This window comes from Alternaria triticimaculans (assembly GCF_023758025.1).
Source record: "Alternaria triticimaculans strain BMP 0046 chromosome Unknown scaffold_1, whole genome shotgun sequence".
NCBI classification, from domain to species: Eukaryota; Fungi; Ascomycota; class Dothideomycetes; order Pleosporales; family Pleosporaceae; genus Alternaria; species Alternaria triticimaculans.
This window is the reverse complement of record NW_026055958.1, coordinates 245,260-270,267: the sequence shown is the minus strand read 5'-3', so window position 1 is coordinate 270,267 and position 25,008 is coordinate 245,260. Positions and strand designations below refer to the sequence as shown.

The following is a 25,008-nucleotide window of genomic DNA, read 5'->3' as shown; positions in this document are numbered from 1 at the left end:
GCCACGGAAGATGCTGCACGCGAAGCCTGCGGCATGTGTGAGTAGCATTTCCCTAGCCCCAGGCCCGTCGTCATTCAGCTGTGAAACGCACTCCCCACGCGGCCTGGAGTTTGACAGTGCCGGCTCTTCAGGTGCCATGGCGACAAAGCCTTATCTTGACGTCGACGCTTCTCCGCGCTGCCTCAGAACTGTGCTGACCCCTGTGCCTTGCCCAATGCAGCTGCTTTCCCTCTCCTGCAAGCTCGACCAGCTGCTGGGAATGTGTCGCACCATATAGAGCACCCCTCGTCGGCCTCGCGTGAGCCCAGCCAGACCCGCGGGCGTGCGCTGACTGCCTCGTCACGAACCATCGCCTCGCGCTCCCAGACTCCGGCCGTCAAGGCTGCCAGCAGCAATTCGAGCCCCGACCGCACCCTGACGACGCTCGAGCGCAAGCCCTCGGGCTCGTACGCCCACAACCGCAACACGTCCATCGTCCACGGCATCCAGCACTCGCGCAACACCAGCTTCGTCAACTCCCCCGCCACCAGCCCGCTGAGCCCCCAGATCATCGCCGCCGCCGCCGGGGCAACCCTCGATGGAGCCCTCATGTCGCAGGAATCAATAGCCGACGCCTTCGCCGCCAACGGCATGCAGCCTGGCGCAGGCACAGGGAACGTCTATGCCGGCGTGGGGCCACAGGCGGCATCCAGCGATGGAAGCATTTCTCACCGCAAGCCTGAGCGGGCGCCGAGTGCCAGATCCGTGCGAAAGGGCCACAATCACCACCGCTCCCAGTCGCGCCACCCGCCGCATCCCCACGAACTCAAGACGGTTGGCGAATATGCCCTGCACCACCTCTTCAACGCCTTCATCAGCCAGGCCGAGCAGAAGATCAACCAGTGCATGACGGAGAGAGGCCAGCCTGAGGCCCGGGTAGAGGGTGTCTGTGGACCTGGTGTAGACCCTACCTTCGACCAGCTCATCGCGGCCCTGGGCCATATTGCGCGCCACAAGCCAAAGCCGCTTATAGACACCATCATGCTATGGCGCAAAGCCAAGAGCGAGGAGGCGTCCAAGCAGCGCACTCACTTACTTACTGCCCGACAAGCCAACCCAGGGCTTCAACTCCATCCTGCGCTATCTCGACGTAATACTGAACCGGTCCAACAACTGGATAATCAATCCGCAGCCTCTGTAGCATCTGGCCCCGACCACATCGTCGCTCTGCAGCAGACTGTCACACAAGCGGAACAGCGCTCGACTGTCTCAACCTACATCCTTTGCCGCGTCCTGATCGAGATCATGACCCAAACCGACCTCCATAACTTGACTTTTGAGATGGCCGACCGTCTTCTTGGTCTTTTCTACGGCCAGCTCAGCACCGTGGACCCTGACCTCGTGGACATATCCCCTCTCAACCTCGCCAATTGGACCATCTACAGTCAACTGCTCGGTGTGCTGAGTGGCCTCATTTTTGACCAAGTGCAAGACAAGTTCATCACCGACCTGAAGATCGTCGATGGTCACTTGGCCATCAAGAATCAGTACAACCGAGACCATGAAGCCAAGGGCGCCTTGCTCATTCGCGCTCTAAGGCACTTACAAGTGAAGTCATATCCTGAAGACACCTGGGACCGGACATGTGATTTCATGCTTTCCATGGCAAAGCTTTTCACCAGTGCCCACGGCCAGCCGGTCAAATATGCGTACTGCCAAGTCCTAAGGGAACTCTTATTACGTATCACCTCTAAAGCGACCATTGAACTCAACGCTCCTAGATGGAAGACTGTGATCGACATGATGAAGCAGCGCGCTGCCATACTGCTGGGCAAGCCGAAACACTGGCACGAAGCCTTCCCACTCATGGCCGCCATCCTATGTGCTTCTCCGACCGAAACCTTTCTCTCGCAATGGCTTGCGCTCGCCTTGTCTACTCAGCCACGACTCAAAGAGCGCGCAACCAGAGCCATCGCCCTTCGAGGCATTTGTCGGCTAGTGTGGACTTACATATACAGGCGGGGAACCGAAGCACCAAATGTCGCTGTTCGCCGGTTGGAAGAAATCATACGAATGGTGTTCCAACCCGGAAGGCGATCGTACCTATCAACTGAACCAGCCATCGCTGAGCCATTGATACAACTGACACGCATTATCGGCTACAAGTACCAAGACCTTTGCTTCAAGACCATCATCTTTCCCCTGCTCAACTCCGATATGTTCTTGTCGGGCCGAGAATTGCGCGTCGAAAACCTAGAGCCTGACCGTATGGTCATTGGCATCCGCTCGTTTCTGGCCATCATGGCTGATCTCGAAAACACGGAGCAGCCGCCTTTTCCACTTACGTTCGACTACGATCCAAACGCGGTATCGAACGAGCTCCCGGCTCTTCCTTCTAGTCCGCGGCCTTCACAGCCTCTACCCATAAAGTCAAGTCTTCTCAAGGAAGAGCGTCTGTCGCGTCCTGTGAACTTCGCCGGTTTCGCCGAAGTGGCCAAGGAGTACTATATCCGCTTCTGTAAGATCTTGGGGGAGATCACCATCATCTGCGACAACGCATTCGGAGGCCAGGCCGTACTCGACGAGAAATTCTCTTCGCAAACACCAAAGACCCCTATGGCGGCGGCCTTCAGTTTCGCTCCTCGTGAAGATTACATGACCACCACAGATCCGCGGCAAGGGTTTTATGACCTCTTGCATGTCGCTGTTCAGGCTTTACCCCGCTGTCTGTCTCCACATATACCATTCAATTCACTGGTAAACCTGTTGTGCACCGGGACAGCCCACGTACAGGGGAACATCGCTGTGTCATCCGCTCAATCACTCAAATCTATAGCCCGACAATCACATGCACAGCAAGTCACGATTGGCTTTGCACGGTTCATCTTTAATTTCGACGACCGTTATGCCACTATGTCTGATGGTGGCATGCTTGGGGCTGGGCACATCGAGAACACCTTGAAACTCTACGTGGAGCTACTAGAGATATGGATTGAAGAGATCAAGCGCAAGACACGTAAAGCAGCATTGGATACGCCAGATGACGGTTCTGGTAATCGCGCGGCTCTTCTTGATCTGTCTTCAGTGTGGGCGCACGTTGACGAAGTTGAGTCCCATGGTCTCTTCTTCCTATGCTCGCCTTCACGTCGCGTCCGCTCGTACGCTGTCACCGTGCTACGCCTCATAACTGAATTTGACACGGCTCTGGGAGGCTCCAATACACGTGTTATCCGGGTAATGGAGGGCAGCCCCCAGAGAGTTCTCGACATTAGCGATGAAAAGTTGTCGTTGGCTGAGCGCAGTCGATTGCAACGCGGCATGCGTAAGAGCAATGTGCAGAGTACCCTTGTTGAGCTTTGTGGTAGCGACGTGCCGTACGACGCTACCCTGTGGTTCAAGATCTTCCCCAATCTGGTTCGAATCAGCTTTGAGGTTTGTCCTTTCGCCGTGACTCTCACTCGTGACATAGTCTGTGCGAGACTTGCACAGATGTATCGAACTCTATCATCCTTAGCCGAGGGTCAGCGCTCTACGCCGTATTCACCCTTCGAGCCCGGGAGTAGCAAGCTCAGTGGCCGCCTCGCTTCCACATCACCAGAAGTCGTTATCGAACAGTGGAAGTTGTACCTCATATTCGCCTTCACGACATTGACAAGTCTCGGTCCGACGGCCACATCAGCCACGCAAGGAAATCACTCGCGTAAAAGCTCAAAATCTTCACAAATTAGCACGAACAAGCAACATACTGCTACCGAGTTGTTTTCCAAAGTCCTTCCGTTCCTGTCAGTGGACAATGTCGCCATTCGGGATGCTGCGGTCATCGGCCTCGGTTCCGTCAACCTCAACCTCTATCGTACACTGCTCGAATCGCTTCAAGGGATCGTGGCTGCTTGCGCTGAGGAGGCGAAGATGCGCTTGGGAAATCACAACCGGACGATCAGCAGTCCTCGCCCAATCAACTATCGAACTGACCATCTTCGGACTGAGATTACACACGTCTACAAGCTGACCTCTCAGCAATTTCTCAAGCTCCCTGAGGCTCACAATGACGAATGGATAATCAACAATCTCATGAACTACACCAAGGATCTGAGAATATTCCTGAGTGATACGGAGGTCCAACTCGAAGCGCGCTATCAGAAGCTACGTACGCACTATTGTGGACTGGTGGAGGTTTTGTTTGAGGGCATCAACAAAACCAGTGATCCTTTGCATTGGATGCCTTTCCAAGCCCGGAAAGCTGCATTCACATTGATGGAAGAGTGGTGCGGCTATGCGGCAAACCAGTCTCAGATCCGCCAGCGTGAAGAACAGATGCGCCGTTCCATGCTTGATCGAGAGGTAGATAAAAACAACAAAGGCAACGCGACTGCGGCTCTTGAGATCGAAAAACGCGATCTTCGAACCGCAGCGCTGAGTGCCATGGCGGCGTTGTGTGGCGGGCCTGTTAGTATTACCACTGACAGCAAAGTCCTGCTTCAGTTCGATGTTATACGCATGCTCTCGTGGATCCAGAGCATCTTCGAAACCCCGAGCGATCGGACACACGCGATTGGTCGCCGAGCACTCACTAACCTTATACTGCACAACCGCGAGCATCCATACTTGCTGGACAAGGCAATCGAAATGTGCTACCTCGCAGTTTCTGGCAAAGCGTTGGAAAGCTACTTTGAAGTTGTCACACAAGTCCTCACACAACATGAGGACTATACGTTGCCATTCTGGAAAGTACTCAGCGCTGGTCTTTATACGCTTGGACACGAGAACAGCGAGATACGCACCAAATCAACGCGATTGCTCCGAACGCTTGAAGCTCGCGAGGGCAAGAACTCGAAGTTGCAAGATCTAGATATCAGCATTTCTGACAAGACTGTTGCTGTCTACAAGCTGGCGCAATTCGAGACGTCACGGAGGCTCGCTAAGCAGCATGCTGAACTCGCCTTCCTGGTCTTCTCGCAATTTTCCTACTACTTCAAAGATCTCAAGCCTGACCACAAACGCAACATGGTTGCCGCTATGCTTCCTTGGGTGCAATCCGTCGAACTCCAAGTAAATCCGGATGGAGGACCGACTGCTAATTCTTACATGCTGCTTGTCAACCTCTTTGAGATCACTTACAAGGCCGGCAACGTACTACACAATGAGATTCAGGCGCTCTGGCAAGCATTAGCAACGGGGCCGTACGGTGGAAATGTTCAGTTAATCTTGAACTTCATCATCAACCTTTGCCTAGACAAACGGGAACAAAACTACGTCGACTACTCCAAGCAGATCGTAGTCCATCTATCGAGTACCCCTGCAGGGCTGAAGGTGGTCGAATTCTTGCTCCTACAGATCAACCCGCGGTCCATGGTAAGCGAAAAGCGCGAGCCTATGCCACCACCACCAGACGCCGTCAATCTACCATACTTGGCCGATCTCACTCAGGTCCTACCAAGTAGCAACAAGCAGGTAAGCATAAAGTAAAACTTGGAATGAACTGCGCTAATTCTCATAGTCCGGCTTCGCTCTGGGACAAGTTTGCCTCATCCTGTTGGTTGATCTTATGGTATCTCCAGTTGAGGTAGCCAAGGAGCACATTCCTTTGCTTCTACAGGTGGTCTTGGTTCTTTGGGATCACTATACTTCTGTAGTTCAGGACCAGTCTCGCGAGATGCTTGTGCATCTAATCCACGAGCTAGTCATCTCCAAGATTGAAGACGATACGCCAGGCATCAACAAAAGATCGATCGAAGATTTCATTGAAGGTATTCGACAACATGACGCCAAAGTGGTATGGAGTTACGATGACAAGAATGGCAAAGACGTTGCAGATTCAACGTTCAAGGTTCCCGAGCCGATGGAGTATGTTGCTGGCGAGGTCATGAGATTCTTTTCATTTGCGTACCCTGGGCTTCGAGAAGCTTGGGGGCGAGTCGCACTGAATTGGGCCACGTCGTGTCCGGTCCGACATATTGCATGTCGATCATTCCAGCTCTTCCGCTGCATCTTGAGCTCGCTCGATCAGCAGATGCTTTCCGACATGCTTGCAAGACTTTCCAATACCATATCAGACGAGGAGAGCGATATACAGACATTCTCTATGGAAATACTTACGACGTTACGAACGATCATCGAAGCACTAGCACCGGACGACCTCATACAGTACCCTCAATTGTTCTGGACCACTTGCGCATGCTTGGATACCATACACGAAGGCGAATTCATGGAGAGCCTGCTGATGCTAGACAAGTTCCTCGACAAGCTTGATCTGGGCGACGAAGAGGTGCTGGCAATCCTGGAAGAAAGTTGCCCGGATAAATGGGAAGGCAAGTTCGAAGGCCTTGCTCAACTGACGTACAAGGGTATCCGATCGAGCACATGTCTGGATCGATCTTTACGAATCTTGGAGAGATTGGTGGTCCTACCTTCCAGCCGCATCGTGGGCGATGATAGCCGACTAATGTACGCCATCCTCGCGAATCTGCCAAGATTCCTACGCTCGTTCGACTCTACAGCAAAAGATTCTAGTGTTCGAGCCACCGCCGAAGTGCTTGCAAAGGTTGCCGATCAGCATTACCAATGCACATCGCTGTCCGAAGCGTTGACAGCCTTCGCAATGAAGAGGTATCGTCAAGAGAAGGATTTTCTCGCGCAGACAATGTCCGCTATCCGCTCAACATTCTTCCCAGAACATGAGTTCGGCAGCCTCGTGTTCCTGCTCGGTCTCTTGATGAACAACATCGATTGGATGAAGATCAACACAATGGAAGTCCTCTGCGTCCTGTTACCCGAGATCGATATGCGCAAGCCGGAGATGGCCTCCAAAGGATCCGATCTTTTCTCGCCTCTTCTACGACTACTACAGAGTGCGTATTGCCCTCAAGCTCTGAGGGTTCTGGACTTCGTCATCAATCTCAACATGACTAGTACTCTTACGCCGTTCGACAAGCAGCATATTCGAATGAGTATGGCAGGTTCTCACTCCACCAGAGGGTACAAGAAACAGTTCGAGAAAACGCAGTCATTGTACGGTATCCCTGAAGAAAGCGGCTGGTCAATTCCGATCCCCGCCATGCACTCGCAGTTGACGAGGGCCAACGTCCACGCTGTCTTCTACACCTGCGGAAATTTCGGTGAGATGAATGTGCCAGACACCGAGACACCCAAAGTAGAATTCCGCCAAGAAGAATTCCCGTTCAGCCCGTTATCCGACTACCACCGAACAGCGACCATGACTTCAGAAGATACTCGGGGCGACAGTCACATTGGTGAACTGGTCATGAAACTAGACAGCTTGGACGACTTCTTTGAGGATGACGATGACGCCGAGACGTTGACAGACTTACCAAACTTCTCGTCCTCGGGGCGTTACGCGAATGGATCGTTTGCTCACGATATGCGTGAGAATCTATACGATCAGCAAACGGCGCCTATCCTGCACAAATCTCTTACGCGAAACGCATCCGTTACATCATTTCAGTCGGGGTTCATCTCTGATGTCAAGCTCTCCCCGGCTAGGGACCCTGGTGTCATGACCCCGGGCGCTTTTAGCTCCTTTGCCAACTCTTCTTCGAGTACCTTACCCCCAACAAGCCACCCCCGCCCTAATTTACATGCCCGATCAGTGACGTCGCCATCTGCTCCAAACCAACCACAGCGCATTTCACCTTCACTTTCGTCCACCACTCTTGACGAACAAAACGAGCCGTTCTCCGACGACGAGTACTCGGCTGGTCGTTCGAACAGCACAGACAAAGCCGGGACCTTTAGTCTGGAGAACATTATCAAACCTGTCGCTCACGATACGCGTAGTCGCTTTAGGAGCGGCATGAGGCGACTGACTGGCGGCGGTGGGGACAACAAGGAAGGGGCCAAGACAAGAGATGCGATCAAATTGGCATTACAAAAGAGTCCCCAGGTGCCGAAGGTACCTGACATCTACCTGGTGAATCCCAAGAGCGCGGATCTGTAAGATGGCCGGAGGAAGTAAAGAGTACAGAAGATAGGTGCTCGAGGATACGAGTGCCAAGTATATACATGGAGTAATGTGTTTATTTGTACAAAGAGAAGGATGGAATGACCGGATACCAAGGCGTAATATTGGGATGGTGCTTTCGTACGAGGAAAGGATGATTTATTGCATGTGTGGGTGACGTCCAAAAGATACCAAACGCTCTTTTCCTTTTAGCCATTTTCAGCTCGCGAGATACCATAGTGCCAATAATACGATTAGAATGCTCATGTACTATTCATATTCGTCGTTCTCTAGTCACAGCATCCTGCGTCATCGATCGACATGCATCCTAGCGTATGCTTATGGCCGCCTCGTAACCCGGTGGTGAAACATCGATGTCGAGTTCGCCGCTCTCAAGTCTATGCTCAATCGCCTCACACCTTCGACTGCACTTTAGCCAGCCTGTTGTCGGAAGAGGCAAGCCGTGATCTCGATACCAAGTTCGTTCTACCGCCGTCATCCAATGTATCGGCCCTCCATTATTGATAAATTCCTCCCGCTTCTCTCGGTCTACACCATCTCCAACCTCGCCTACGAATAGAGGCGCAATACTACGCACTCCTGTGGGTGCATAACTTGGTACTACGGCTATCGTGGCGCTGAGTGAGGATAGTACTGTGGAAGCGATACGTGCGAATATGCTCTCTACAGGTTCAGTAGATGAAGACGAAGTAATAGAGGTGGACGACAAGACGGGTGTGGAATGCCATTCTGGCTGGTCGCGTAGGACTTTGGCAAATGATGATGTGGTTAGCCAGCCGCGGTCCTGGTAGCAGAGTGCGATGGAGGGGTGCGTTGTGCGGATTACGACTGGGCCTGCTGGATGGTGGATGTAGGTGAGCATTGTTGTAGGGGTGGTGTGTATGGGTATTGGGGGTGCGTGCGGCATGAGGAGCGCGAGCTTTGGCAAGTGCTGGCAGCAAACATGATGTGTGAATTCTGTGAAGAGAGGTTGCGTGTAATGAGCAATGTGAAGGCATCGGAGATCATGGGTCGTGTCAATCTAGGAGAGCGTGAATGCGCCGAAACACTGCGCTGGACGTAGTAGCCGTTGGGCGCGTGCGAATAAACTTCTGCACATTAGACGTGAATGTTGTCGTGCCATTGAGTTGAGGTCGCCCCATATCCAGGTCGAACAGGGAAACATGACAGCCCTATCGTGACAGCCTCTTCCCTGGCAAGTTGAAATGTGATGCAACGATTCAAGAGGATGTCAAGGATGCCAGGCGAGTCCGTGCGGTGCTAATGATCTAACAGCCCTAAATGGCGTGGCATTCCAAATTCCACGCCAACACTCTAGAACCGGTAACTTTCGCAATCCCAGAGTCGGTAACTTTCGCAGTCCCAGAAAAGGTCGTTGTGTTACACGCACGCTGAAAGATGCAGTAGTCGCGACACGACGACGATCGTGGCTGACTGGTTGTCGCACCTCGATTTGGTAGACGCGGGGAAGGAGGCTGAGGAGCCATCTCCGGATTCGTCGTTGGAAGAACAGAAGCGCCATGGGTACCCTGCAGCCCTGGAGGAAGCTGAAGGTTTAGCGCGCGCAGTAACGTCTAACACATGGCAGCTGGGCAGCTTCCTCTCCTATTCGCCTCTCTGACAACACGCCATTTCAGCACTGTTGCTATGCCAGACCGACATTTGGTTAATGTGCTATCGTGCACTCAGCCAACCTCCAATTTGGGCTTCTATCGTGGCGCGCGCACCCAGCAGCGGCCGTTGCGTGTTCAGCTACGTCGTGATGGCCGTTTGAGAGCCCAAAGATAAGTCCAGCGCTGTGCTGAAACGCCTCACTTCACCGAACGCTCTGACCATGCCGCCTGGACATGCCGGCCGCACTGCTTGCAGTGGTGTCGTACGCATGTCAAACACGCTGTCTGTGTGTGAGCGTATGAAACAAAATAGATTTTTTCGGCCTCTTCTAAAGTCTTCATCCATTGTCCAGCTTTCTATAAAGACGCTCGCTCCGATAAAGACATTGCAATCATTATCTCAAACTCATATCAAACATGTCGACCGTATCTCAAGGCGCAAAGGTTTACCTTATCCACACTACACAACATACTCGCCCTTTCTTGACGACTGTACCTTTCATAGCCCGTGATTTCGCTGCATGGGGATACCGTGTCGATCACCACCCCGCAGACTCGGCATACATCACTGAGATTCGAGCGCGCGAGGATGTCGAACACAGTAACCGCAAGGACCGCGGTGGAAGCCGGAGGACGAAGCTGATGGAAATATGGGCAACCGAAGCCGTCCGCAGAAAACGAAGGCAACGAAGAGAACCCCGTGGCATTGAAATCGAAACATCGATGGCGGATGGCGGCTTTGGACCGCAAGATGCCAGGGTGAAGAAGGCAGGTGATTTGGTACAGGATGTCATCGATGGCGTGGCTTCATTTGGTTAGTCTGCACTTTGAACCCCAATACCGTCATATGACATGACGAGTAATACTAACAAACTACAAGAAGCCAGGTACACAGCAACACCAATTCGGCAGAACACATCACCAGGATCTCCGCCTACCATCATCACCACATACACACGCCATCTCTTCGCCATTAGGTACACACCAAATGCACCTCTCCCATCATGGTCGAACCCCGACATCACGTACGCAGACCAAGTCGTCTTGGAATTCCACGACTACGAAGAGATCAGAAAGGAAGTTCTTGTCCATGCGGTAAACAGCGCGATTGGCAAAAACGAAGGTAGAATGGGCAAAGTGGAAAAATGTGTAAGAACAGGCATGAAGCGAGTGATTCTATGGGTTGACGTCGCAGATGTCTTCTTCGGAGACGTAGTACAAGATGAACGCAATGTGGAAGACAGAGACCCTGTGCCGAAGTACGAGAGGGGAGAAAGGCCGCCGGTGTACGCGGAAGAGAGATAGGCAGTCCGAACATATGATACCCAATGCATGCTCACGCATCTTCACACCAACCTGCCTCCAACTCTCTGACCTTGCAGTGTCTCGTCTTCTAATCATAGACCACCTCCCCCCTCCTGGGACCACCCCTTTGACTCTTCGCTCCCTCCGCCATCAAGCCTTGCATGTTCCTGACCCGTACCTCGGCCATGTACTCTTGTTGTTCCACACTCATGTGTCTGAACTCATTAGGGTTTCTTCTGAATCCAAAGGTCTTGTGGATGGCGTAGCCCATGCAGACGAGCAGGCCGGCGCCGAATAGGATGAGTAGAATGATGGCGCCCTCGGGGATCGCGTAGCCGGCGTCGCGCTTCGTGAGGGGAGATGCGGTTGCGGTATGGAGGATCGTGAAGAGGACGATTGCTGTTGTGACTGGGGATGCCATGGCTTGGGTGATGATGGACGTGGTTGCTCGAGGCTTTGATGAGGGTGTGGATACAATAAATGCCGGGTAGGGTTTTGATCTCTGCCACTCTGGATGGGATCGAGATGTGTGTAACGGTGAAGGAACCAAACGCAGGCAGTAGAAACGGCGGAGCGAGGACGTATAGTGCCTCTAGATGGCTATGCTTGTTTCGCTGAAGACGCTGACGAAAAACAGAAGAAGTGCCGTCCAGTATGACCTCGGGGTGTTCCAAGGTTTGGCAGTGAGTAAGTGAGTGAGTGAGTGAATGAGAGTGAAAGAACAAAAATGAGCAGTAGGCAGCAGCACTTAAACAACAGACGCGTCGCCCCGTTCCAAAACAGTCGACTCCACCAAGCCACTGCTTTGCCATCATCCCTTCATCCTCTATTGCCGTTATCATACGTGCGCACAGGCCATACATTCGTACATTACCTCTTCCGACATAGCGCCCTTCCGCATCGGACGCTGGTTGGTCAACGGTGCGCAAGCGACCCACCCGACTTAGTCGTTTCCAAGGAGAAGACCCACTCTGCACGTGATTTTGCGAGCGGACCAATGGGAATGCGCGAGGCTTATATGTGCGTGTCCTAAATTGGCATCCACGCATGGCTTGTGGCGTTGCAGGACCTGTGTACTGCTGACAGTGACCATGGAATATACGAGCATGACGCCCTGGAATTAGTGGACATGGATGCTGCAAATGTAACCGAAGTACTTACTGCTACGTTTCCGCAGTCCATGGTCGTACTTGCCTACACTAAAGGACATAAAACTCAACCGACTTTCTGACTTTTAACTCAGACTGGGACTTGGTAATGTTTCGCTCTGCTCCAAATACCCAATACTGTCAACGAGTGATAACTGCAGCACGGTTGGTGTCGACAAGTGTATCAAACGCGCTCGATCTTGGAACTGCTTGTAGGCAAAAAAGTCTTACTAGATCTGAGACGAACATATTAGAAAAGAGAGTCCATTCTGATTATGAATTGGCGAGACAAGGGATAGAACCTACAACGAGGCAACGGCAATAGCATACTTGCGCAATGCCATGGCAGTGTACTGCGAAGACCGAATCGCTCTCCAATCGCATATCGCTACATAACCCGTGGCATGTAACTGTGCAAAAGCGAATGGATGAAAGCAGCCTTGAAAAGGTCTTTTTATACTTACGCATTATGATGCCGTAGAAAAATGAATAAGCCCTAGAAGCCATGCAAGCCAATCTATACCAGCGACGGCTCCGCGCGTGTATAAATACGGAATGAACGTCGCCCTCCCAACGCCAAGACATGCATTCGTCAATCATACCATGCGACTCTCTACTGTGTCGCGCATTGAGGACCTTCTGCCTCTTCATCATCGTCTTCCCACTCAGCGCCACCTGCGCGTGGGTCTCCGCTGCCAGCGCCGTAGTCCTCCATGTCGGCGTCCCATTCGACGTCGACCTCTTCAACCTCTTCGTGCTTTTCTTCCGGCTTGTCGTCTTTTGGTAGCGCATCTCGGAGCTTCTGTACCGCAGCGTCGTTCTTCAGCCATCCGTCCTCGGGGAATTCAACGTCGACTACTAGGTAGAGATCACCACGAGCGTCGCTGCGCTTGATAGGCATACCCTCGCCTTCAATCTTGAGGATTTGTCCTGGTCTCAGGACGTTGCCGTCTGGTTGTTGTACGTTGAGCTTGAGACCCCGTCCGTCGAGATGGGTGATGACTACTCGGTTGAAGCCTGTTAATGCTTCCACCAAGCTGACCTTCAACTCAGCCCTCAGATCTGCGCCTGCGCGCTCGAAGACGTCGTGTGGCGTCTCTGTAAGCGTGAAGATGATGTCGCCTGGCTCCTGATCGGGTACTTGATCTGCTTCTCCTGCAAGCACTATGCGCTCGCCCTGTCGCGCACCACGGGGAATGTAAAGCTCGAGAACGTTCCTGGTTTCCACGACCTTCTTTCCTTTGCACTTCTTACAGCGATGCTTCTCGGGAATGACCTGGCCAGAGCCTGAGCAGTTGCCGCAAGGAACGGTCTCTTGGGTGACGAGCCCGGGGCCGACCTGGCGGAGGACTTGCTTGGCACCTGGGAGAGTTAGTATGTCTGGATGATGCGAGATGAAAGAGCGACGTACCGCGTCCGTTACAGACGGCACAAGAGTTGCTCTTGGCGCCCTGCTTTCCTCCGCTGCCCTTGCACATGTTGCAGATGATGTTCTTGGTGCTGGAGAACTTGGTCGTCTTGCCCTTGTACAGCTCCTCCAGGCTGACCTCGTACTCCTGCTCTACCGACCGTCCTTTCCGTGGCACGTTTCGTCCACCGGGCATGCCTCCCATGCCGCCCATTCCAGGCATTCCGCCAAATCCACCCATTCCGCCGAACATTTGCGCAAAGATGTCGTCGATGTCCGGGCCTTCGCCGCCCATACCGCCTCGGGACGGGTCGAAGGCAGCCATGCCGTGGGTGTCGTACATGTGTCGCTTGTCATCGTCGGAGAGGATCTCGTAGGCTTGTTTCGCGGCCTTGAAGCGGGTCTCGGCCTCTGCGCGGTCATCTTCTGCGACCTTGTCGGGGTGATGTGCTAGCGCAGCCTATCCGGGTCAGAACGGGGTCGCCCTTGCGTTGTTGTTGCTCACGAACCTTGTGGTATGCCTTCTTAATCTCGATCTTGCTCGCGCCCTTCTCGATCTCGAGGACCTCTGTTCGCGTCAGTAATGTCTCGAGTATACAGACCAATATACGTACCGTAGAGGTCGATTTCTTCATCCACTGGAGGTGGCATCGTGTTAGTGAGAGTCGTGTCGTAGTAGACTGGAGGTACAAACTTTTGTGTTGTTGTTGGGTTGGGCGTGGGTGATTGGGGAGCAGACAAACTGGTCCAAAGTATGTACAAGAATAAAGCGAGATACAGCGACGTAAAGGGCCTCGTCCAGTGGGAGTGAAGGCAACAAAGTTTCTCCAGATTTGTCGATCGCAGGCAGGTAATGCGGGCCAAATTGTTAGCAGGCGCCGCCCCCACTAACGTCGAATCCCTGCACGTCATTTTCACCCGCGAACTCGAACCCTTTGCGTCGCATCAACACCGCCATGTCGTTTTCCTTACTCCGCCCACAACTGTCGCAGTACACGTGCCGATCGTGTCTAATTCGCCTTTCACGCGCCTCGCGACGTCCGATCTCTTCGAACACCTACCACATCAAAGAAAACACTGCTAAAGCCGATGCAAAGGCCGCCGTACCAACATCTCCCGCACGGACGCGTTTTGCGCCTTCACCAACCGGCTACCTCCATCTTGGATCGCTCCGGACGGCGCTGTTCAATTACCTCCTCGCGAAACGGACAGGCGGTCAATTCCTACTCCGGATAGAAGACACAGATCAGAAACGCACAATACCCGACGCCGAGCAGCGACTGTTCGACGATCTACGATGGGCAGGACTGCAATGGGATGAAGGGCCAGAGGTTGGAGGTCCGTATGGACCGTATAAGCAATCAGAGAGGAGCGCGATATACAGGGAATATGCGCATCAACTGCTGGAATCAGGCCATGCATACCGCTGTTTCTGTTCCTCTGAGCGCTTGAACGCGTTGGCGGAACACAGACACAAGCTCGGCATCGCAACCGACTACGACCGCACATGCGCCCCGCCCGCGATATCCAAGGAAGAGAGTGACGAAAGAGCGCACAAGGGCGAAGCGCACACTATACGTCTCAAAGTCCCAGACCAGTACCCGACATACAAAGACCGCATCTATGGCACCTTCAGGCCTCTCAAGCGACGCGGCCATGTCACCGAATCCGCGTACGAAGACCCGATTCTTCTAAAGTCCGACGGCCTCCCTACATACCATCTCGCGAACGTAGTAGACGACCACCTCATGAAGATCACGCACGTCATTCGAGGAAGCGAATGGATGCCCAGCACGCCAAAGCACATCGCCATGTACCAAGCCTTCGGGTGGACACCCCCAGAGTTCGCGCACGTCGGCCTCCTCGTCGACGAAAACGGCAACAAGCTCAGCAAGCGAAACTTCGACACCGACATCACCGCCTTCAAAGAGATGGAAATCTTCCCCGAGACCCTCACAAACTTCGCCGCGCTACTCGGATGGAGCCACAAGGAAAAGAGCGATGTCATGGACCTGAAGACACTGATTGATAACTTCAGCCTCAAATTCACAAAAGGCAACACCACCGTCACATTCGGCAAAATGCAATTCCTCCAACGCAAACACGCCCTGCAACGCGCCTCGACCGGCGGCCCCGCCCTCGAAGAAATGGTCCGCAACGTCTCCCGCCTACTCACCTCACCCGACTCGCCTTATCAAGACTGGAAGTCCATAATCGGAAGCCCCTTCCCCGACGACTACATCCGATCCATCATAACCGCCGACGCAGAAAACTACACCAACGCAAACGAATTCCTGTACCGCAATTCCTTCTTCTTTACTCCCCTTCGACCATTTGATAAGCAGCCGCCCATGTCGACGACTTCCGACATACCCATGCGCGCACAGATGTTAGCGCAGATTGAGGAGAAGGATTGGAATAAGGAGAACCTGATGCAAAAGGTGCATGAGATGATTGATGGGAGGCCTGAGGGCAAGAAGGGAGCGAAAGATGTGTATCATTATTTGAGGAAGACGGTTACGGGGCAGGAGCAGGGTATGCGGTTGTATGATATTTTTGTTATCCTGGGTAGGACGGAGACGCTGAAGAGACTGGGGTTGTTGGTCAATTAGAAGGGTGTGTAATTGCGCAAATGTAACAATAGTTTATAAGAAACGAGACATGACTATACGTGTTAGTTGATTCCCTTGCATTGCTACGATGAACTCATTGACTTCAATTCGTGATATCATCCCACCCTGATCTATTCATTTACGCCCTTGAACGCCTTGCCATGCCATGTTTTCCACAGTTGACCACGCTGTCATATCTAGGAAGTCTCCATCTCAACCTCCTGGCTCTTAACCTCCCCGCCATCCGCAAGACCAAACACCTTATCCTTGACCTTCGCCGCTAGCAGTCCCATGTCCTCTTCACGAGCAATCTTACTTCCAGCCGCACCCAGCTTGGTCAACTGGTTCTTGCTCTCGTTGTTCGTCGCGTATCCCGCTCCGCCCTTGAAGCGCTTGCTGGCGTTGTTTTCCTGCTGCATTTTGCGGGCGAGGTCGGAGATCTGCTTGGTGCCGTAGTCGCGGTTGGAGATGAGGGGCGATGAGGAGAGTGTTTGTACCCAGTACTTGTTCCATAGCGCTTCTAGCAGTTTGGCGTCGAGCGAGGACTTGTAGTGCGAGACTTCCAGCGAATAGTAGTGATTGGCATGCGCACCGAAATCCTCAATCTTCCCGAGCGGAATAGTCTCGAAGCCGTCGCTCTCTGCACCGCTCACGTTCTTGGAGCCGCCACCCGCTTTCGCTTGATTCTCAACGTACTCTGTGGAGTATGTGCGGAAGGCGCCGATTTCGACTTTACCCGCGGAGACGGTTCGGTCGGGGTCGATGACGATGGCGCAGAAGGGGTCTTGGAACATTTGCTGCGTCTTCTGTGTGTTGACGTCGATACCGGAGAGCCAGCAGCCGTAGCCGGGATGTGAGTGGTACCAGCCGACGGCGTTCTCCATCTGGCCTTGTTCTCGTGCGCGCTGCAGGAACTCTACCATGTACTCGTTTGCCTCGTCTTGTGCGTTGACTCGTGTCTCTGTTCCTTCGACTGGTAACCGGAATGCGTCCGTGACGACGAATGTGTGTGCTTCAATCTTGCCTAGCATTAGGCCCATGACTTCGATTGAGCCGCCCGAGCGCGCGTGCATGACCATCTTGAGGAGGGCGATGGCCGAGATGCGGACGGAGGTGAAGTAGTTGGGGTCGGTTCGCCATGGGTGCGCGTCGTTGATGGCTTTCTGTGCGGAGGCTGAGTAGTTGTAGAGGGCGTCTTTGCTGGGGTCGACGAGCTTGACGGAGTTCTCGAGCTCTGGCATGTTTGTTAGCCATGCGATGGTATGCGGGGTATCCAAGTTCAAGGATGGCTATGTTCTGACAATAGCAGAATTAATCTTACCCCAGGTCTTCAATGCGGTCCCCATGGTTGAAGACAGCGTAGGTTTGTTTGAGTGAGATTGGTGTTTTGGTGGGGAGGCGAGGGAGCTGTATGCTTGCGGCGGGGAGCTCTAGCGCCAAGAGATACAAGGCATCAGCGAGCAAGCGGGCAGTCTACACGAGGGTGAGATGAGGTGAAAACAGTCTATTGCGCTAAACGCTGAGATTCATATCGCCTAGGGCCAACAAAATAGAATAAGAGTGACGCCAGGGTGGTCCATCATCGCTACTTCTTCCGCCGCGACTGATCTTCCCACCCCGACTTCTCATTCATCCTCCGTGCCTCATCCTCCATCTTCTTGACCCACCGCTTCGTCAACTCCTCATTCTCCTTGCGCAGTTTCTCCTTTTCCTGCTCCGCCATGTTGAGTTGCAGGTTCAGCGCAACCATCTCATCGTGTACCTCCTCGACAAGTCTCCCCTTGCCCTTGAGCTCCTCCGCTCTGTCCTTGCCCCGCCTTTCCAGTGCTGTTCGCGCCTTCTCAAGTTGTTCTATGCGCTGCTTCTGTTGTGTGTCTGACGCTTTGAGGGCGCTGAGCTCAGCAGTCAAACTACTCAGTTGCGTTTCGAGATCACCGCGCGTGCGCTGAGTGATGGCAAGTTCGGAACGGAGTTGCGCGACAGCGGACGGGGAGGATACATCGGTTGTCGCTGCGCTTTTGCCCTTTGACGGGATGGCTTTGGCAGATGCGCTGGCTGCGGGTGAGGGCTCCTCCGCGGAGGATGTCTGGGTTGACAACTGCGCGGTATTGTCGGCGAGCCTGGTATCTATGAACATCAGCATCTTCTCGTAGTAGCGCGTCCCGCGTGGGTAGATAACATACAGGCGTTAATGTACTGCTTATGCGCCTTCTCTTTCGCGTCACGCGCATCGAGTGCAGACAAATATTCCGCCAGAAAACTACTCATGGCGGCAGGTAAGGTTGCGCGAGATCAAGGAATGTACAAGTCGTCTCTATCGCTATCATGGTGGTTTGCTACGTGAGCAGGCTGAAGATGGTCACCATGGACGATTGCGGAGGTCGTCACTGCTCCGATTCGACTCGACCCCTGCTAGCGTCGATCTCGGGAAGCTTCGGTCTTGAATATCGCATGTTGCAGCAACGAAGTCAAACTTCTCTCCCGTTCAATTGATTCTTACGACTTGCCGTCAATCGCTCAAGATGCCACCAACACACATCTCCGGCACATCACGGGCCCTCTACCGTGTCTTCATCGCGCCAAACCTACGCAACACAACATCCATCCCACTTCTCTACGCCCCAGCATTTGCGCCGACATCGTCTCCCACCTCCCTCTCCTCGTCCACACCTAGTCTCACGAGCCGAACCTCCACCCGCGGCATAAAGTACACGAAAGACACACGCCGCCATGCCATCTCCGACTACTACGTCATCGACCAAGCCATCGAAGCCGACATCATCAACCTCGTAGACGAAGAGGGCGTTTTCCACAACAACGTCCCACTTGACGAGGCGCTGACAAGTTTCAACAAAGTCACACACCACCTCGTCCAAATGACCCCAGGAAAATACGACGAAGATGGAAACCTAGACCCGAACAGCCTACCAACATGTCGCGTCATCTCCAAAATCGATCTCCGCGCACAACATCAAAAGAAGCTCGAGACGCTCCGACGGCAAGCCAAGGGCCAGGGCACAGGACCCGCTACAAAATCCCTAGAACTGAACTGGGCGATAGCGGCGGGCGACCTGAAGCACAGGCTGGTGGCTATGAAGAAGTTTCTGAAGGAGGGGCGCAAGGTCGAGGTCACACTCGGGCCGAAGAAGCATGGCAGGAAGGCGACAGAGCAAGAAGCGAATGCGGTTTTCAAGGCAATTGAGAACGCGGTGGCGGATTGTAAGGGAGCTCGGGAGACGAAGAGAGAGGGCGAGGTTGGCGGCATTATGACGGTCGTGTATGAAGGTAAGAAGGTGGAGAAGAAGGAGGGTGATGATGAGGCGGCTTGAGAGAACGTCGAGATGAGATGGACAAGCAAACCTAGGGAAACCCTCGCCATGTGCTCCCGAGGCAAATGCCGAGCCGCGGATGATGGGATTGTGGGCTGAAGATGCAATAAGGGATGGTAAGGGAGAGCACGTGAGCATTTTCCGTGCCATGTAGTATACTGTACAACACAACCCACCTAAACGTGGTGTAACGATTCATGAACATCTATAGATACACTGTACAGTAAACACGACGAAAAGTCTCATATCCTCTTCTCCTCCTTGACTGGCTCAGCCTTCGTCTCAACCTCAGTCGGAACCTCAACCTCTGGTACATCATCCTCAACAGCCTCGAGCTCCTCAGTCTCGGCAGCTACCTCCGCCCTCTTAGCCTCGAGCACCTGCTCACACACCCTGATCTCTTCCCTTGCCTTCTTCTGGCCAGCAACATCGCGTTTGAGCGTAGCGACAGTGTTCTTTTGCCTGGCTACTTCAAGCTTAGCCTCCAGAATCAACAGCTCAGCGTCCGAGACATAAGTCCTCTGATCACTAGCCAATTCAAGCTGCTCATCCGCGCTCGCTTCATTACCGGCGAGGCGTAAGGCTGCGGAGCGGTGCTCGTGGATTTGGGCTGCGAGCAGTGCGGCCTCGTACTCTACCTCATGTTTCTGCACTTCGAGCTCACGGACCTCGATCATGAGTTCTTCAGACTTTACGGGCGAGGTTTCCAGAGTACCGCCGGGCCCAGCGAGATCTTGCTTTGTGTTGATTTGGTAGGTCAACATTTGCAGACGAGGGAAGGATTCAGTGTTGGCGTCGTTGAGGTAGTCGGCGAAAGAATGGCCGGTCCTTTCAGCGAATTGCAGTTCTTTGGCTTCGGCCAGGAGATTGTAGGCGGATACGGTAAGCTCGTTGCGCTTGGGTCCTTGGGGGAGGGACTCGGCGTAGGCGTAGCGGGTTCCTGCTACGTTCTCGTAGATATCGGCGCGGATGGTGTCCTTTTCCTTGGGGTCGGAGAGTGAGAGTTCGCGGAATTCTTCCCAGCCGATGGTCGATTCAAGCTCCGTGGGTGGCGATGCTCGGATGAGGCTCTTGTGCCAGGGCTGGAGAGCCTTGTGTGTGAGGTCTTCCTCGTGGGAGAGGAGGATGTTGTGCAAGGCGTCGCGCTCGATGATGACGCGGGACAGCTCGAGAAGGTTCTTGACGTCGATTTCTTCCCATGTGAGTGTTTGCTCGCCGCGATCCATCTCCGCTAATGCTTGCTCTAGTAAGGGTCGCTCTTCGAGTGTTACCATCAAGCTCCTGCCCCTGCCCAGCAATTTCTCGTGGTACTTGAGGGTGTCACCTAGTAACCTCACAGACGGGCTCTCAATCTCCATTGCGTTGTCCACAATGATCAGCTCGCCTTTTCGGAACCGGTATGACAGTGCTGTCCGCCATGCGAGGTCGTAGATCTTCTTGGGCAGCTCGGTTGCGAAGTCGCGAGGCTTGGGACCAAATGCGACACCTCCACCCCTCAGCATGGGCGATTTCTTGTCTCCCAGACGAGCGCGACCCGTTCCCTTTTGCGGTCTAACCTTCCTGCGGGAACCTCTGACTTCATACCTAGTCTTGGTAGAAGCCGTACCTAACCGTGTACTATCGCCCTCGTAAACGACCGCGCGGTGTAATATGTCTCGTCGGGTGGGTAGGTAGAGATGGTTTGCAGGGTATTGTTCGAATCGGAGCGGTTCGAGGGAGGGGAATCGGTGGATGGTCGCCAGCACAGACTGCTCTTCAAAAGGTTTGACGGGCACATATCCGGATCCGGATCTGGGAGTGCTTATAGAAGCTAGTGTCGCCTGAGAGGGCGCAGATGTGGTGATTGAGCGGGTGGTGGGCGTGCATAGAGATTTCTTGACGACGTTAGCATGTCGCATACAGTGACGGCGAGGTAACATACGGCACAGCGCGTGCACAGCGCATTTGGCCGCACCGACAGCCTTCTCAATTGGTGTGTGGCGCCACGCATGGGCGCGGATATCCTCGTGGAAGCCATGCCGGTCGTCGTGGTGCAATTGTTCCAGTCGTCGGAGTTGGAGGCGGAGGTCTACGAAAAGCGCTAGTGTGGTCATCACCACATTTTCCAGCGGCACCATCGCTCTTGAACATCGTCGACGCCATCAACACCATGGCCTCCACACCCACCCTGCGCCAGTTCAGCGCGTGTCTGAGATGCGTGCGACAAATACCAAGCGCCAATGGCACCCGCCGACTCCTCTCCACCTCGGCGGCCGTCCGTGAAGAGGTGCAGACACAACCCACGAATGCGACTCCCCCTCCACCGCCGTCGAACCCTCCGGAAGGCGCTGCTCAAAAGGCCGGCTCCCAAGATACTCCGGAATACATGCAGAAATGGGGCACGCTAGACCCCCAGATGGTGGAGAACAAGAAGCAGGAGCGCCGATTGCTGCGGAGAGAACATGTCCAGCCCGTTGGATCCCGTCGTCGCCGTGCCACCCTTCGTCGGTCGACCCTGCAAAAGACCGACGAGGTCCCATTCGAACAGCTGCCGTACCAATGTTTCCAGGAGGCGAGGAAGGTCTTGTTGGAAGACAGGCAGGAGAAGATCAAGGAAATCAAGGTTCAGCAGGAGCGGATAAAGAACCTAATGGCGCAAGACGCAAGCATCAGTGGAGGCCCGGCAGCCAAGGAGCACAGACTGCGGAGCATGAGGAAGCACCTGAATGACCTGATCATCCTGGCCGACATCAACGACCCTGTTGTGAAGCGAAAGTTTGAGGACGGACAGGGTAGGTTGTGCCAACCGCTTTCTCTCAACCTGACTGACTTGCGAAGGTGACATGAACAAGCCCATATACCGCTATCTTGCCGACCGGAAATGGCGCCAGTATAAGCGTCTTGTGCTCGAACAACGCGTTACGCAACTTGCCATCATTCCCGATCTTCTCCCGTCTCTCGACTTGGTTGCAGACATCGATCTTGGCTTCGGACGGAAGCCAGTCGCGCCCGGTGACTTCGTAGACTCCGCCATTAGCGAAAAGATGCCTCGACTCAATGTTCAGACCTTCACACCTGGTGAGAAGCTCGTCACTGTGGTCGTAGTAGACGCAGATGTACCAGTTCCAGAGAAGGACAGCTTCACCTACCGATGCCACTTGATCGCCTCCAACATCTCCATCTCGCCTAACAGCACTTCGATACCACTCCAGCGTATCGCCCAAGAGGACCAGAAGACCGAGGATCTCAGTGCCAAGAAGATCGCACTACCCTGGTTAGCACCCTGGGCCCACAAAGGAGCGCCTTACCACCGCCTAGGTATCTTTGTATTCGAGCAGCATGACAACCAGCCGCTCGACGTCACCAAGATCAACAAGGCCAAGCGCATGGGATTCAACCTTCGTAGCTTTGCCGATTCGAACAAGTTGAGCGCAATCACTGCTACGCTGTTCAGGACGAAGTGGGACGAGAGCATGGAGGGTGTCATGGGGCGTAATGGTCTGAAGGATCAGATCGCTGTAGAGTTCAAGAGGAAGAGAGTGGAGCCACTGCCCTACAAGAGGCGCACTGAGCGCATGCGGTGAGGTGGATGAGGTTGCACGTAGTGAGTGCATGTAGTCATGTAAGCCATATGTACAATACGATGACCTGACAGCTGCAAGTTCGAGTTGTCAGCATGATATGTACAACAAGAGCATTGAATGCGACAATGAAGTGGTAGCATTGTTTACCAGCCCAGACTTTCCGCGTGGGATGTTGCGCAGTGGCTGCCTTTGATGGTGGCCGCTCTTTCCAACCTCACGTACCGGGGGGATGCTTCCTTCCTTGCCTCACACACGCGCGCTTGGAGCTCGACCCTTCTTTCTTCTGCCGGACATGCCTTGCCTGTTTTTCTTGACAACCGCAGGAATCGCCATCAACAGATCTCCAATCGTCACTTCAACTACGCTTATCTCCTTTACTCGTCCCAGGTGCCGCACTCACGCCCATCATGACGCAGAATGCACCTTCCGTTCCAAATTTTCTTCCGTCCCAACAACAGATAGCGCTTGCCCTTGCCATCGTTCGCAGTAAGCCGGCGGACATACCAATACGAGGTAATTTCCGACTGCCCAGATCATGCACACCTTCTAACGGTCGTTAGACTACGTCCTGCAACTGCGTGCTCAAATCAGGCCTGGTCCAGACCCGAGGGAACGGGACGATTCCGAATGCTACGTTGATCAGGTCGCCTACTGGAAGGAGCGATGTCAACAGGCCGAGGACGAATGCGGCAGGCTTCGGGGTATCAACATCAAACTCGAACGATCAAATCACCTACTGTCGGGCCTCTCCGGACCTGTCCCCGATGTTGATACAAGCATGCTGATGGCGCCGACTGCATCGCCAAAGAGATCTAAGCCATCGATACAAGCACAGAAACAGTGTCTACAACCGGCCGCTGCTGCCCAGGAGACCATCGATAATGATATGGACTTCCTGGATGTGCTCGGTAAAGACGGCTCGAATCTCACGGAAGCTTTGTATACTACACACTCGCTATGCAGGAGTGAAGAGCCGGACGCCGAAACACTGTGCCACAATCTAGTAAGAGTTGCTTCGAGTATCGGCAAAGTCATATGCATAGTCGCCCAGAACTACGAACAACTGTCACGTCGAGGGCGGAGGACACTGGAAGCCATGTCATTGGACCGAGACAAATCTGACTTTGCCATCGCTTTATCCGTCTGCGCAAGAGCTTTCATGTCCTTACTTGTTGGTACCAACAAACTCATGGAGGCAAACGCAGATGCACGTCTCACAAGTCTGATCGTTTGCGGGGTGGCAGACATGTTCAACGCCGGATTGCAATCAATCGAGGCCTCGGCGCGAAGGACAGCGCAAAATTTCTGGTCGCAACCGCCCTCGCCAAAGAAGACGAAAACCAAGACGCCGCCTTCCACTATCAAAGAGTCGCCGCCGGCTAGAGCAGTCGCCCACTTGCTGATCAGTCTCCTTGGATTCCTTGAGAAAACGGATCCCGTGCATCAGAAGATCTTCGATGGCTTCGTTTTCGTTTTGTTCGAACGTGTTGGCAAGAGATTGTATTACTTTACATTTGGACAGCACCGCAGCACGTCCATCGATGGCAACATCTTACCGCCAACCGAGCCGAGAGATGAGACAGAAGAGACAAGGCGAGATACCGATGCCCTTGGAACGCGCCTGGAAGTCAAAGCTCTTGTGTTGATACTTGAACGCGCCATGGGGCTAGCTCCAAACCATATGAACCCCCAGAATGCTCGTCCAAGCCAGACGTCAAATCGTCCGGTCCGTACTTTGAGCACCAAAACTCCCGTCACGAGTACCAGGGCGCGCCTAAGTCCGCTTGCAAAAGATCGCTTGCAACGAACACTCGTTGCATGTATGTATGGAAATAACACGGACGATGAGTTTCTGGACGTTCTCACGAAGCCGTTGCCAGCCATGCGGCTGAGCTCCCTACAAAATGTGGCTGAAATTGACGACAAAGATGTGGAGACTTGGTATAAAGAGGAGATTTGGCGACTTGTCGGCTGGGATGTGCTAGCCAGAGAGGGCGCGTGGTGAGACTATTGTAAGGAATGTGAGAAACGCAATGAAGCCATGTTATTGTTTACAGTGCATTCTCGAGATAT

At 53.6% G+C, this 25,008-nt stretch overlaps 10 protein-coding genes across 10 annotated transcripts; 5 read left to right on the top strand and 5 right to left on the bottom strand.

Annotated features, from left to right (window-relative positions):
- Positions 1–33: 33 nt before the first annotated feature.
- Positions 34–7,933, top strand: J4E78_000084 (uncharacterized protein; the record flags this gene model as incomplete). Its single annotated transcript, XM_049360750.1, has 3 exons — positions 34–37; positions 221–5,430; positions 5,477–7,933. 3 exons carry the CDS (start codon positions 34–36, stop codon positions 7,931–7,933), a joined length of 7,671 nt encoding a protein of 2,556 aa, XP_049226033.1.
- Positions 7,934–9,987: 2,054 nt separating this feature from the next.
- Positions 9,988–10,875, top strand: J4E78_000083 (uncharacterized protein; the record flags this gene model as incomplete). The annotated part of the gene is made up of 2 exons (XM_049360749.1): positions 9,988–10,384; positions 10,451–10,875. 2 exons carry the CDS (start codon positions 9,988–9,990, stop codon positions 10,873–10,875), a joined length of 822 nt encoding a protein of 273 aa, XP_049226032.1.
- Positions 10,876–10,963: 88 nt separating this feature from the next.
- Positions 10,964–11,296, bottom strand: J4E78_000082 (uncharacterized protein; the record flags this gene model as incomplete). Its single annotated transcript, XM_049360748.1, has 1 exon — positions 10,964–11,296. The coding sequence occupies one exon, from the start codon at positions 11,294–11,296 to the stop codon at positions 10,964–10,966; it is 333 nt and encodes a 110-aa protein (XP_049226031.1).
- A 1,340-nt stretch (positions 11,297–12,636) lies between these two features.
- On the bottom strand, positions 12,637–14,082 carry J4E78_000081 (uncharacterized protein; the record flags this gene model as incomplete). The annotated part of the gene is made up of 4 exons (XM_049360747.1): positions 12,637–13,385; positions 13,435–13,891; positions 13,941–13,999; positions 14,046–14,082. 4 exons carry the CDS (start codon positions 14,080–14,082, stop codon positions 12,637–12,639), a joined length of 1,302 nt encoding a protein of 433 aa, XP_049226030.1.
- A 305-nt stretch (positions 14,083–14,387) lies between these two features.
- Positions 14,388–16,043, top strand: J4E78_000080 (uncharacterized protein; the record flags this gene model as incomplete). Its single annotated transcript, XM_049360746.1, has 1 exon — positions 14,388–16,043. One exon carries the CDS (start codon positions 14,388–14,390, stop codon positions 16,041–16,043), a length of 1,656 nt encoding a protein of 551 aa, XP_049226029.1.
- A 197-nt stretch (positions 16,044–16,240) lies between these two features.
- J4E78_000079 (uncharacterized protein) lies at positions 16,241–17,389 on the bottom strand (the record flags this gene model as incomplete). Its single annotated transcript, XM_049360745.1, has 2 exons — positions 16,241–17,277; positions 17,365–17,389. The coding sequence occupies 2 exons, from the start codon at positions 17,387–17,389 to the stop codon at positions 16,241–16,243; spliced, it is 1,062 nt and encodes a 353-aa protein (XP_049226028.1).
- A 239-nt stretch (positions 17,390–17,628) lies between these two features.
- Positions 17,629–18,311, bottom strand: J4E78_000078 (uncharacterized protein; the record flags this gene model as incomplete). Its single annotated transcript, XM_049360744.1, has 2 exons — positions 17,629–18,170; positions 18,227–18,311. 2 exons carry the CDS (start codon positions 18,309–18,311, stop codon positions 17,629–17,631), a joined length of 627 nt encoding a protein of 208 aa, XP_049226027.1.
- A 254-nt stretch (positions 18,312–18,565) lies between these two features.
- On the top strand, positions 18,566–19,372 carry J4E78_000077 (uncharacterized protein; the record flags this gene model as incomplete). Its single annotated transcript, XM_049360743.1, has 1 exon — positions 18,566–19,372. One exon carries the CDS (start codon positions 18,566–18,568, stop codon positions 19,370–19,372), a length of 807 nt encoding a protein of 268 aa, XP_049226026.1.
- Positions 19,373–19,614: 242 nt separating this feature from the next.
- Positions 19,615–21,489, bottom strand: J4E78_000076 (uncharacterized protein; the record flags this gene model as incomplete). Its single annotated transcript, XM_049360742.1, has 1 exon — positions 19,615–21,489. One exon carries the CDS (start codon positions 21,487–21,489, stop codon positions 19,615–19,617), a length of 1,875 nt encoding a protein of 624 aa, XP_049226025.1.
- Positions 21,490–21,521: 32 nt separating this feature from the next.
- Positions 21,522–24,940, top strand: J4E78_000075 (uncharacterized protein; the record flags this gene model as incomplete). The annotated part of the gene is made up of 3 exons (XM_049360741.1): positions 21,522–22,143; positions 22,190–22,931; positions 23,527–24,940. The coding sequence occupies 3 exons, from the start codon at positions 21,522–21,524 to the stop codon at positions 24,938–24,940; spliced, it is 2,778 nt and encodes a 925-aa protein (XP_049226024.1).
- Positions 24,941–25,008: the final 68 nt, after the last annotated feature.